The sequence below is a fragment of the Camponotus floridanus genome, unplaced genomic scaffold (genome assembly GCF_003227725.1).
Source record: "Camponotus floridanus strain SB8 unplaced genomic scaffold, Cflo_v7.5 scaffold3, whole genome shotgun sequence".
In the NCBI taxonomy this organism is placed as follows: Eukaryota; Metazoa; Arthropoda; class Insecta; order Hymenoptera; family Formicidae; genus Camponotus; species Camponotus floridanus.
Window position 1 is genome coordinate 6,898,986 of NW_020229436.1, and position 14,349 is coordinate 6,913,334.

Below are 14,349 nucleotides of genomic sequence, written 5' to 3' on the forward strand. Positions count from 1 at the left end.
CTATTTTACCTATGGAGTAATTTTAGGCTCGGTAACATGGTTCGTGTCTGAACTAAATAGAAATAAAAAAAAAATTTCCCATACCGGGAATCGAACCCGAGCCTCCTGGGTGAAAGCCAGGTATCCTAGCCACTAGACCATATGGGATTTCTGAGGGTTGTTCGATTATATATCGTATTTAATTTGTATTACAAAAATTCGAGAAAAATTAAAATCCCTTTTATATTCATACATAATATAAAATTGGGATACATTAATAAATATAAATGATATTATAATGATAAAAAACATTTTTTAATATTATAATTTTTTTAATATTATAATTTTTTTAATATTATAATTTTTTTAATATTATAATTTTTTTAATATTATAATTTTTTTAATATCATATTGTTTTTTTAATATTATAATTTTTTTTAATATCATACTGTTTTTTAAATATTATAATATTAAAAAAACAATACAACATTTAATATTATAATAAATTTATTATAATAAATTTATTATAATATTAAATATCATATTTATTATAATAAATTATAATAAATTTAATATTATAATAATTTTAATATTATAATTTTTTTAATATCATATGTTTTTTTTTAATATTATAATTTTTACTTCATATTACAACTTCTTATGAAATAAATATAATTTTTAACATAATTGAATATGTGCGTATGTACAATTAAATAAATAGAAAATTTGATATAATTCAATTTTACGTCTAATTTGATCATATTCTTAGTTTTTCGGGACAATATGATTTTTGACAAATAATTTTCAATTAGAATTGAAATGATATATACAATTTCACATTATATGGCATATTTTATCAAGGATATTTTTCATTAAAACACTATAATGATGAGTATTTAATGGCAATGTCATAAAAAAAATTATTATATATAAAAATATACAGAATATACCTTCATATTATAAATTTGCTATTTTTAAGATTTGTATAGCAATTTTTGATACAGATTATATCACTTTGGAAGATAATTTGGAAATATACTCTTCTATATGTATTAAATTATAGAAAACAGAGAATTAATCATATTTTTAAATTTAAATTTGTTTTAGTCTAAAATATTAATAATTAATAATTAACATATAAAAACATTAAAAGAAAGCAAAATGTGGTATCCAATATTATGAAGAAAAAATTTAAAATATATCATGTTATATTTTTATTGTATTATATTTTATCATGTTATATTTTCTTCATTGTGCTAATTAAAAGAAAATAATTTCTCCGAACAATTCAGTTAAATAATTAGTCAAAAAATGCTGGTATCATGACTAGATTGTAGAAAACAAAAACTTATGAAATATGAACAACTTGATAAGATAAGAATATCGAAAAGATATTTACTATAGATTAATATCATCCTTAATCTCTCTTGCATTTACAACATGGGCAAATACGCTATCGTATTTTCCAACATGTGTCATTTGTGTTTTGTTCCAAATGATAAAGTACATTTCTAAATTATATCCTTTTACAAATATGCAATTTTTCATAATAATAGAAGTAAATTTTATGATATTATACGCGATACATTCTTATAGAAAATTTGAAAAATTGATAAATCTATTGATCTAATCCACGATGCCTTCTTTTCATTCTTGCATATGGCCCAATTTCAGGATCCATCACGAAATCATACAAGACAGAAACCCACGAATTATGCTGTGGCAAATTGTCATAAAATTCTGCAGCTATACGTTTTACCTGCATAAAATAGTTAAATTAATAATAAGCTATATTTTATTATATATTAAAATTAATTAATTTTCGACATACTTCTGGTAATCTCGAACCAGGCACTGCAGGAAAGTCATGATGCTCATTGTGATATCCGACGTTGAAAGTAATAAGGTTTAGAAACCCATAATAACTATATGTCTCAAAACCTTTCTTGTACATATAATGTTCTGATATAAAATGGCCTGCCACAGGATGTAATCCCATTGCCATAAATGAGCCAATAAGCAAGTAAAACAATACTTTACCACCTGAAATTATACATTTTGCTTTTTACTATTAATTTATAAATTTATACTTTATATTTACAAATTAATTTTATTAATTATTATCTTAATCTGTATGTGATTTTTGAAACTTACCGAAAAAATACCATACACAACCATCAAATATCAATTGTAAGACTAAATTGATGTATTCTAGAAAAGTTGGTACCTTTGGATATGTTATAAGAGGTCGGAATGCATAGAAAAATGGTTGCAACAATACCCAACAGAACTTTCCAAAGGTTGTATTAAATAATTTTGCCTCTAATAACGTTGGTAAATCTGTATCTAATTTCTCATCTCCTTGATACTAGATATCAAAAAGATACTTTATTAATATGTATATGCAATTGAAAATATATATCATTATACAACATATACAGGGTCTACCAAAAGTGTGGAAACCCCTAAATATCTCGGAAAATATACGTTTTACAGAAAAGTGTTTCCAACAAAAGTTGTAGGGTTTAAGAAGATCTATATACTGATTCTATCAGTTTGACCTTGGATGGCGTCGTCAAGGTCAGGTCAAGGTCACATTGACTTTTTTAAATGACACCCCCTACATTTTATTGCATATTCTTATAGCTTAATTCAAGAGCTTTCCAAAACACTATAATAATGTTCATTTTTATTAAGTACTTTGCGAGTTATGAGGGTTGAAATAATTTCTTAATTTTACATAAACCATAAAATATCTAGTAAACCATTCATTTTTCGATTATCTTACCTTCATACTTTTATGTACAAAATAATGAAAGGAATCAATTGGTGTAAAGAAAACATACAGTTGTTTTTAAGAAAAAATATGGAATTGTTAATTGCAAATTACATATTTTTTCTTAGAAACAACTATGTGTTTTCTTTACACCAATTGATTCCTCTCATTAATTTGTACATAAAAGTATGAAGGTAAGATAATCGAAAAATGAATGGTTTACTAGATATTTTATGGTTTATGTAAAATTAAGAAATTATTTCAACCCTCATAACTCGCAAAGTACTTAATAAAAATGAACATTATTATAGTGTTTTGGAAAGCTCTTGAATTAAGCTATAAGAATATGCAATAAAATGTAGGGGGTGTCATTTAAAAAAGTCAATGTGACCTTGACCTGACCTTGACGACGCCATCCAAGGTCAAACTGATAGAATCAGTATATAGATCTTCTTAAACCCTACAACTTTTGTTGGAAACACTTTTCTGTAAAACGTATATTTTCCGAGATATTTAGGGGTTTCCACACTTTTGGTAGACCCTGTATATATATTATTATATAAAATATAAAATACATATTTTGCATCAAGTTTTGTAATACTCACACGATGGTGCTCAAGATGATACTTTTTAAAACTAATAGATACTGGTATTCCTATTGGCAAATTTGCAAAAAAACCAAACAGTCGATTAGCCATAGGTCTGGCATGTCCAAAGGCAAGATTATGAGAAATTTCATGTATCGCTGAAAAACAATGCATAATGTATTAAAAATTATATATAATATATATAACCCTAGAATAGTTTTAATGCGTTAATAAATGAAATGTACATACCAAGCATAAGAGAATGATTTATTACACCACCAAAACAATATGCCGATAACAAAAGTTGTGGATAACTTAAATCTTTCACAATGAAAAATGACAAAAATTGTATTAATACCATTCCAGTTACAATCCATTTAAAATTTGGATCATATCCAAATAATTGTTTAATCTGTGGGTATTTCTCTAAAATAAAGAAAACACTTATTTATAATGAACATTTCAGAATTAATTGAATAAAATAATTAACAAATATATGATTTAAAAAACTGTATAAAATATCTTTTGTAAATGTTGTAAAATATATTTCGTCGATATTTCTATAATATATTTGCGAAACAATTTATTTACAAAATTTCTTAAATCTACTTGATAATTAAAAATGCTCTATTTCAAAGATAATATGTATATTTTCAATTAATCAGAGGCAAAATTTGTTTAATTCTTGTTATATATTTCAGTAATTTCTCTCAATGTCAAATATCTTGGAATTCTTTATAAACAAATAAATTTTGAATATTAAATCATTTTATGTATTATGTATTGTATGTATTATATTATATTTTATCAAGCAAATGTATTATGCATTACGTACTATGCATTATGTATTGTATTAAACAAACAAGTGTTTTGTCAGTTTTTAATTATACATGATTTAGATAGATTATTTACTAGATTATTTAATCTGTATCGAAATATATTTTAAATTTAACATTATATATTTTGCATTCGTTATCTAATGGCAGATTAAGAACATATTAATAAGCTCAATTAATGTTCATCGCTCTTACAGTATTATTTTTATAGAAAATAATTAAGAAAAATAGAAAATGTTTATAATAAACAGTATGATTTTGGTCTTCTGCATCCCTTGACTTTATTTAATATTAAATAATTTTATGCAATTTAATTATACGTATATGAAAAAGTATTTAACCTTACATATAGGGTGTTCAATATTTTTAAATTTCGCTAAATTACAATAAATAACACATTAAAATGTGTAAATATTTTCTTTTTTTTATATTTTTCTTTTTTCTCCTACCTAAAATTATTTTGCGCCGCGTGGCGTGGGGCTCCTCTGTATAAACCCACTCAAAGTCCGTTCTTGAAACACGTTGGCCCATCTTCACGGTGATTTTATATAAAAGGCAAGGAGGCAAAGATAATCTCGATGGAAGCTAACAGCTGATCGACATAACGAAGGCAAGAAACGAAAACACGTCGCGTACACGCCCTTGAATTCAGAATCTCTTCATGTGACGCCGGTTTCTTGTATTTATCGCTCTACAGGGTGCTCTGAAATTAACGAACACGTTTTACTAATCATGCATTTATTTAAAAAAGAAATATGAAGTCACTCGCGCTTTAAATCGAATCATTATTATTTAGGGGAATATCGATGAATAATTAATTAAAATTAAATTTAAAATTAAATAATTAAATTTTCAAATTTCTAAAAAGTTTGATAAATTCATTACTGTTATTCTGTAATTAAATATTTGTTTTTACGACGAATTTGAAATAAATTAAAAAATCAAGGTTAGAATTTTTTTCGTTATTTATTAAAACACAATGATTATTTTCCGATTTATTTTTAGTACAATATTATTTTCAATTTATTCTATTTACAATATTCTATATTCAATTGATGTTCGTGATAAGAGTTTATTTGAGAATTTTAGGGCACCCTATATGTGAAACGTCATTCATGAGTGTGGCACGATTACACCACAGGTTATGTATGTACAAAGGTTATGTATAAAGATAAACTTTCGATTACCATAGATTTCTATTACTAGACCACTAATTTCAATGCTAGAATAAGTACAAGAGCATTTGTTATTACTTGCTTTTATGTGGATAGAATTTTTTAAATTGGATAAAGAAAATATGTATATATTAAATGACGTAATTTCTTGTTTTCATATGTCACTATAAGACAATAAAATATACTTGATATTCTTCACTGTGTTTTATTTATGAAGAATTCTAAAAAAAATTTATCACATTTATTTTTTTAGGATTCTTCATAAATTTAAATTATGCAAAATTTATTTATTCAATTTTTTAATGTTAACAAATTTGAATAAATAAATCTGATATATATATTTTTTTAGGATTCTTCATAAATTTGAATTATGAAAAATTTATTTATTCAATTTTTTAATATTAAAAAATTTGAATAAATAAATCTGTTAAATTTTTTTAGAATTCTTCATAAATTTGAATTATGAAAAATCGCTAAAATTTTTTAAGAAATTATGAAATTTTGTTTTCACCAAATCTTATACATATATGTTAACTATCTAGTATAATATATAATCTATGGTCGCCATTTCCGTGGTATTGGTTATAAATAAGAATTCTAACACACCTCAGATTTGTGTGCAAACAACAGTAATATTATCTTGATTTATAAATGAAGCGATTTGATAATCAATTATCAGTATCACAAAATAGATATGCAATCTAGAGTATAAAAGCTGTTTTTTGAGTCTCTTACCTCAATTGTGAATAAAAATTTACATGGTGCTCCAATTTTAGAAGGGTCTATTAATAAAAAAAAATATATATATATATAATTGTGAATACCAAGTCATGTGCATTTTGTTTATTTATCGCAATCCTAACGCCGATATTAAATCTTATCGGCTAATAGTTGCAACGAATCGAGATGAAACATATAAACGTCCTGCGTTATCCGCTCACTATTGGAAAAAGCATCCTGAATGTTTAGGAGGTATGATAAAAATATTGGTGAATTATTTTTGAAAGAGTAACATATGATAAATATCCTTGAAATATTATGTAAGTTTAGAATACAAACTTTATTTAAAAAAAAAAATTATATTTAATGAGAAAAAGAAATAATATTTTTGTCTCGTTTTTAATTTAAAAGAAAAACTTAAATGTGCTAGGTATCGACATGGAACCTGGCAGGGAAGGTGGAACTTGGCTGGCTGTGTCAATGAGAGGGAGAGCTGCTGTTATCTTAAATTTAGTTAATGAAAATAACGTAATTAGTTCAGCGAAGAAAAGTCGTGGGCCTCTGATAAGTAATTTTGTTACCTCCAACGATTCTATAGAGGCGTACTTAAATCAATTACACAAAGAAAATATTGATGGACAACCATATAATCCTTACTGTTTGGTTTCTTTAGATTTAAAGTAAGTAAAGGATTAATATGTTATAAACCTAGATAATTTAATTGTTTTCGTTTAACTTTAGCAATAATACAATGTAGTATCTTATAAGATACAATCTTCTACATAGATTATAAATCATCAGCATTTTAATCATGTATAATTTTTTTCCAGGAATGCAAATACGTATTATTTAAGTAGCGATGCAAAGTCTACTGGACCTAAAATGTGTGACAGTGATATTATAGGTATCGGGAACAGTGGAATGGATGATTCTTATAAAAAAGTTGAAGTAGGAAAAAAAGAATTTAAACAAATTGTACAGAATGTGAATATATCAAAACAAAATATTCTTATTGAAGAACTTATTAATTTCCTAAAATCACAGACAAAGTATGTCACGCATATATATACACATTAGAATAATATATATAAATTTGTGTGATACAAATGCTCAAATTTAAAATGTTCAATGAATTTTACAGATGTCTACCAGATCCCAAATTACAAAAGAACTATCCGACAACATATGAAGAACTTAGTTCAATTTTTGTTTCTGGAGATGAATATGGTACAAGGACACACTCTATATTATTGATTGATGGTTCAAATCAAGTAACATTTGTTGAAGAAACTCTTATGTCCGATTTGACATGGAAGCGACAGCAGTTTCAAAATGAATTAATATATAATAATATTTCTTGATATTCAGTTTAATATATCAGGCCCATAACTAGATTAAATAGGGACATTGCTCCTATTTGTTTCCAAATCCTTTGCATATTTAAAAAACTAGGCAGTAAAAAAAATCGATTCTTTTATCTTTCAATTTTAGAAACTATTATGTTTTCTAAGTAAAATACCGTTGGATTTATATTAAACCTCGCAAAATTGCGAAAATTACAATTATTTTAACATTTACTTGATTGTAATTTTAAATTATTGATTAATTTTATATTTTTTATATAAAATATTGATATTTAAAAAATAAAAAATAATGTATTTTGAAAAAAAGATATCACATTAAGATTTTGCCCCTTCTAACATAATGAACTGGTTACGGGCCTGTAATTATTTGTGCTATCACACGTTTTTTTAAGTACTATTTTCATAAATGGAAAAGATAAGTAAAAGAATGTACTCACTTTTTAAGTAGTATAATGAGAATTTACTTGTACATATATATATTTATATTTTTTTAACAGTTATTTTAAAGATGGTATGAAATAGAATTAATACGTCTAATTATTTAGATAATTTTTTATAAAGATTTTTCTTCGCGCTTTATTTTCTGCGCTGTTATTAGCTTAGAGCTCTTAGGCTTATTTGTCTGTTATTATATATAAATATAATTTATTATATGTATATTATATATGTATAGTATTTATTATATGTATATTAAATATAAATAAATAGTATATTATTTGGAGAATATTTAAACAAAGTTTAAGACAATTCTTTCATATTTAAAAATTAATTCAAGCATTATGATTATCGTATGATATGCATATTATATGATTTATAAGAGAGATATAATACATATATATGTATATATATTTAATGACTTAATTTTAAATATATTAATTATTTTTTTATATATTTAATTACTTTTATTTTCTTTTTAATTTAATTTAATTTTATTAACTATTAAACAAAAAAATTGCCAATCTTAATTGCAAATAAGTTAAGCTTTAACGTACTTTTAGATGGACCTGATTTTGAGATCTTACTCTTTTCAGATAGGGCATTGAAGATTCTTAAATAACTTAACATTACAATTTAATCTTTTTCTATTCTATCGACATGTCATTATTTGTAGTCTAAGTGATTTTCTTAATTTTAATACTACTTAAAAATCAACATTATTTAAACCAACATTATCTACTAAAAAAAAACATTATTTATTTATTTGCGACCATATGAACATTTGTTCTTTTTTATCCAAGAACAAATTCACAAATTTTTAACACATACTTTTGACAGATCCTGTATATATGAATATAAAAATTGGGAAAAAATAAAATATATTATTATAATGTATTATATTTTTTCAAATGTTTATATAGAATTAAAAGAATAAACAAAATTGAGAAAAAAATAAGTCATATCATTTGAAATAATTTAATTTTTATTTTCTTAATTTAAAATTATACATGTTTAATTGATTAAAATCATACAATCTCACTCATCTTAAAATTTATAAATAATGAAGGCAAAGATCTAAATAAAAGTAATTAATTTGCTTCCAATAAATTAAATTAATTCTTGAAAAATTGATTTTATTAATTAATAATTAAAACATATATAATTTTTAATTAATTAATATAATTTTAGTAATTAATTTTAAATAGAATAAACATTTTAAGTTATTGTTAAAAAATAAGTAAATTAATTTATGTGTAACAATTAAAAATCTGTTATTAATTACCAATTTATTAATATCAATCAATTGCTATCATATATGTAATATTCATAAAATAAAGCATTAATATTAATTGACAGCAAATATACAATAGTAGCAAATTGTAAGAAAAAAATAATAACAAATAACACATACAATCTATATATTATAGACATAGTATATTCAAACTGAGTGTTTGTTTTTATTTAAAGAGTAAGGGATAAAAGCGCGCGTATAAAAAAATTTACTCTATTTCATGTCTCTTGCACTTTCATTCTCCCTCGCTTTTCAACATTTGATTTCTTGATATGTTATGCTATATATTTAAACACAAATACAAATTTTGTATTTAAAAGTCTAAATTATGCGTTAATATCGTCCAGCTTTGCTAACTTATAATACAATTTTATTATTTTATTATTTATAATAAAATTATTAGGACTACGATATTTTCATAAAATAATTGTTGATTAAAATTAATTTTTTAAAAGAAGATATTTAAAGTATATAAATCTATAGGACTTATAAACGAGAAAAATACGTATATAATCATTTCCGTAACGATATTAATATTCTAATCCATTAACAATCATCACCGAAAAAAATTTGAATACATTTAATAATAATAAATAAAGTTGCAAATTTATATTAAAATTATTGAAATTTTATCTGTTAATGATAATTTTAATTTTCTTTAAAACTGGTCTCGATTTAAAATTATGTTTGCGGTATTCCTTCTTTTTAACTTGCATTATTCGAAAGACTTGAAGTTGGAAATAATGTCTAATGACATATTTAAGATTTATTTATCGTATATAAGTAAATCTTTGCAACAATTTGCAACAATCTCAATTCCAACTTTTCAAGTTAAACGTTGACCAATGGCTCCTGCGAAATTAGAAATTATTAATACCATTAATAATTTGTAAACACACACATACGGTTAAGAAAGATAAATAAAACAATAAATATACATATAAATAATTATACATAACATATAAATAATTTAAAATATTGTGGGAATTTTTGAATATCTTTAAAAAAATTAAATGACATTAATGCGAGATATGAATTACAAACAAAATATTATGTTTTTTTAATTGGTAAGAAATATTTTTGCCAAACTCTAAACAAATGTGTTTATGTTCAAAAGAGAAGAGTTTTTGCATTCGTGTTTGTATGAATTTTTACAATAAGTAGAATACGCTTCTCTCTTTCTCTCTAAAGGGTCACTTATTTGTAAAATATTCTGTATGTTTATATCTGTACTAGTTTGTACTGTTTGCTTATTTTTAATGTGTCTAAAAAAATGTATCAATATGATATAGATTCTGCATATAATTTATTGTTTATACTTTACTTACGTATTATACATATTATATTCCTATTCCATTCTGTCGTATCGATAAGCGTCTTGGTCATTGTTCCTTGAATTTGGATCTTGATCTCTCTCATCATTGAAAAAGTAAAGCCAGTTTATTAATGTAGAGCAAAATCTTCTGACTAGCTCAAACTGATTATTGCTAATAGCCCATTTATTAGAATGAAAAATCATAAAAAATTATTTTTAATAATAAAAATTCCCATAACATATTGAATAAAATGTTTAATATAGCAGTTAACGATTAATGCGATAAGATACATATAAAGTGCAATATATTATACTCATTTTAATTTTTTACAAAACCTTTATTATACAACAACATAGCCTCAATATTTAAAAAATTAAAAATTATATTTTTTTTAAATTAAAAATAACGATTTTATCAAAATTAATAATATTTTTCTGTCAATCCTAAAATTTCTTTTTCATAATTATCATTCTTATTTGTTTCTTCAGTAATAAACGTAAAAACATTAAGTGTAGTGAAAATTTATAGTTTACGTCATATTGTTAATTTTTTTAATCATAGTCTTAATTGACTATAAATTGTTTGTATATAAATTAATTCAATATAAAGATTAGTCATTAATATTAAAAAATATTGATTTACCTAAAAAAAAATAAAAAAAAAATATTTGCCAAAGTAATTAGTAGAAACACTCCACATTCTACTATCATTGCAATAGTAACTAATTCAATATCTTCCATTGTTATATATATTATCATTCAATATTCTAAATTTTAAAGTTTTTATATCAAAGTTAATATGTGTACTTTTATCGGTTGGTACAAATATCATAGACTAAAAAAGAATTCTTATTAATTTTTATTAACTAATATGTATTATCAATCTTTTATACTTACTTAATATTGAAATATTGAAAAAGAAATATAAAAAAACAAGCACACAATCATTTCAATCTTTTAAGTATTTTAGATTATAAATATTAAAATTAATTAAATAAATCTAATTTACAATAGAATTATACATCTTATCATTTTACCTAATGTGCTAAGATAGAAACAAAAATAACTGTGAAGGAATATAACATAAAACGTTCACTTGCATTTGCATTATCCTTAAAATATATCGTTAATACTTTTTTATCGCTTTTCTTCAAAAGATTCGAGATTACAATTTTTTTTATCGAATCTTTTTCAGCTCTCACTATTAATATTATGATGCTGTATCAATAATCTGTAAAAGAGACATGTATCTTATACATCGAAATCTTGTTGTGTTTATATGACAACACATATTTTAGTCAAACGGAGAAAATAGAACCTAATCTTTTAGCAATTAATTATTGGTCTCGAAATAAATATATTTATAAGGAAAATAATAAAAGTAACAAGATATATAAAAATATTAAATATACTGGGGAATCAAAAATACGAGGAAAAAAGGAATAAAATTATATTTTGATTAATAAACTATATCACACACACACACACACACACACACACACACACACACACACACACACACACACACACACACACACACACACACAAAATTTCTATAATAAATTTTTAATCGAAAATATGATATATAATTTCATTAATATTATATCTCTAAAAATTAAAATATTTGAAAAATAATTCATAATAATAAGCTCTATCTTCCTAAATATAAAATTGCGCGAAGACCAAAATGTTTATATTTATTATCCATATACTTTCTACAGTCGTACAAAAACTATAATAATTCTGTTAAATCACATTTAAGAATTTTCAATATTTCCCTATTTGCCCTTGGCAAATAAAATCAACATTTTTCTCTTGAATATTTCGCTAATAAATCAATAATATATTAAAGAGTAGAATTAATGCTGAATAATCTTATTAAAAGTCATTAAAATGAAAACTTTTAATTATTGTTATAACATATATACATCAAAACTATACCTTTTGATCGATTCTGTTTCTAATTTTAACATGCTCGACATTTCGAATTTATTAAGACATAACGAACATTGAAATTGCAATAATGAAATATTGCGTACTCTAAATAATGTATGACAATTAAATATATAAATGATAAACGTGCGTATCGATGAATCGTTAGAACTTAAAGCACGAATTTTACAATATAAAAAAATCGCAATAAATTTATATTGATAATTTTATTGTTTATAATCAAAATTTAAAACAAATATTATAATTAGCAAGACGAGATATATTAATTGTTAAATGCGAATAATTAATTTTATATCATAATGTATGTTGAGACCTTACCAGAGATCGTGATCCAAGTGTTGACTTGTGTGTGTGTGTACATTTCTTTTATATATATATATATATATATATGTATATATATATATATATATACATACGATACCACAATAATGATGAATGTATGATTTCTGAGAAACGAGATGTTCTTGATTAAGATACAAGATTTCAGATATACTGATTTCATTTAAAGAAATATTATATCTCAAATGTTATAAATTATTTGTGAAAATTATTTAAATGTAGATATAAATGTCTTTAAAATCTTCAAATAATAATTTTTTAAGAGATACAGTTAGATGTTTAAATATACTAAATTTACCTTCTAAATGAAAAGAATATATATAAATAATATGCAAATATTTACACTTCTTATACAAACGGCATTAATTGTTTTAATCGCAAGATATTAATAATTTAACCTCCAATAAACTGACTTTTAAAAAACGTCAGAACACCGATATTCGTATGTGAGTAATTAAATCCATGAAATAAGATTGAAAGAAGACTAGCAAGTAAATTGATATAATACATTTATCAAATTGATAATACACTTTTTTGATTAAATATTTAAAAACTGATTTAATTATTTAAGAATATTGTTTTATGATGTAATTTTGAATGAAAATTTTTAAGATAAATTTTAAAATCTTGTTTCTTACATTTGTAAGATTAAACATTTAATTTATAAAAGTTCTTTTTAAATTTCTTTTTATTGGAATATTCATGAATTAAAACTTTATAAACTATTTATAAATTTTATTATAAAATTTTATATTAAAATTATTTTAAATACATGTTCCTCAAGGTATACAATGACATGTATTTTTGCAAAGTATATACTTTTTATTTTTTAAGCCTGAACCTTTTTTATAGACTTTTTTAATATTATTAACAATGCATATTTTTATCGTAGATAGAGTAAAACATATTCGTAATTTTTATAATCTTTCTATCAAAAATAATTATAAAATGAGTGCATACATGATATTATTAATTTTTATAGGAACAATATTACAATTTGTACACAATTTTCCTATTAGTTTTGTCATCGCTTGTATCGCAATTTAATGATCAACGTAAGTAAATATTTCTAATATATTTTTTTTGATTGTCTAAAATTAATAATAATTTTTTAATAATAAAGGAATAGAAAATAGAAAAAAATAGAATTAATAGAATAAAAAACAAGTTTGGAAAAAAAACAAATTTCATAATATAATATGTCATATTTTTGTCAATATTACGTAAACACTAAGATAATATATCTATATAGTAAATGGAAAGAAGATGTAACATTTATAGATAATAAATTTTCTTATGTTCATCAAATTTTTCACATTATAAGTTTATACATACATAGATACACATACATATATATCTAATAGATAATGAATAATTTTATATTATACCAATTCAAATAACATACTAAATGTATAACATTTAAGCTTTTTGTGAATTTTAATATAAACTTAATTTTAATTCATTTTCTATTAGAAACATCAAATTACAGATTTCGAATATTTGCGCCACATGTATACATATGATATACTACTGATACCTTGCGTGCAGCAAGCACGATAAATTTTTGAAATTAATC

General features: G+C 22.8%; 2 protein-coding genes, 1 long non-coding RNA gene and 1 other non-coding gene across 7 annotated transcripts; 1 reads left to right on the forward strand and 3 right to left on the reverse strand.

Annotated features, from left to right (window-relative positions):
- Positions 1-75: 75 nt before the first annotated feature.
- Positions 76-147, reverse strand: Trnae-uuc. The gene has a single exon. It is a non-coding gene; the product is annotated as a tRNA-Glu (tRNA).
- A 1,084-nt stretch (positions 148-1,231) lies between these two features.
- Positions 1,232-5,449, reverse strand: LOC105254886 (sphingolipid delta(4)-desaturase DES1). Of its 2 annotated transcripts, XM_011263853.3 has the most exons (7): positions 5,366-5,449; positions 4,628-4,881; positions 3,592-3,768; positions 3,361-3,500; positions 2,134-2,347; positions 1,811-2,022; positions 1,232-1,738 (listed from the first exon to the last, which is right to left on the reverse strand). In XM_011263853.3, exons 2-7 carry the CDS (start codon positions 4,707-4,709, stop codon positions 1,598-1,600), a joined length of 966 nt encoding a protein of 321 aa, XP_011262155.1. In that variant the 5' UTR covers positions 4,710-4,881; positions 5,366-5,449; the 3' UTR covers positions 1,232-1,597. The 2 variants fall into 2 exon arrangements, with proteins under 2 accessions (XP_011262155.1, XP_025265890.1); XM_025410105.1 differs by lacking the exon at positions 5,366-5,449 and having other exon boundaries at positions 1,554-1,738; positions 4,628-4,928.
- Positions 5,260-7,638, forward strand: LOC105254885 (transport and Golgi organization protein 2). 3 transcript variants are annotated; one of them, XM_025410106.1, is made up of 5 exons: positions 5,260-5,336; positions 6,245-6,325; positions 6,504-6,753; positions 6,904-7,122; positions 7,215-7,638. In XM_025410106.1, exons 1-5 carry the CDS (start codon positions 5,294-5,296, stop codon positions 7,432-7,434), a joined length of 813 nt encoding a protein of 270 aa, XP_025265891.1. In that variant the 5' UTR covers positions 5,260-5,293; the 3' UTR covers positions 7,435-7,638. The 3 variants fall into 3 exon arrangements, with proteins under 3 accessions (XP_025265891.1, XP_011262153.1, XP_011262151.1); XM_011263851.3 differs by having other exon boundaries at positions 5,261-5,324; XM_011263849.3 differs by lacking the exon at positions 5,260-5,336 and having other exon boundaries at positions 5,920-6,325.
- A 2,192-nt stretch (positions 7,639-9,830) lies between these two features.
- On the reverse strand, positions 9,831-11,202 carry LOC112638436. Its single transcript, XR_003122998.1, has 3 exons — positions 11,125-11,202; positions 10,495-10,653; positions 9,831-10,018 (listed from the first exon to the last, which is right to left on the reverse strand). It is a non-coding gene; the product is annotated as an uncharacterized LOC112638436 (long non-coding RNA).
- Positions 11,203-14,349: the final 3,147 nt, after the last annotated feature.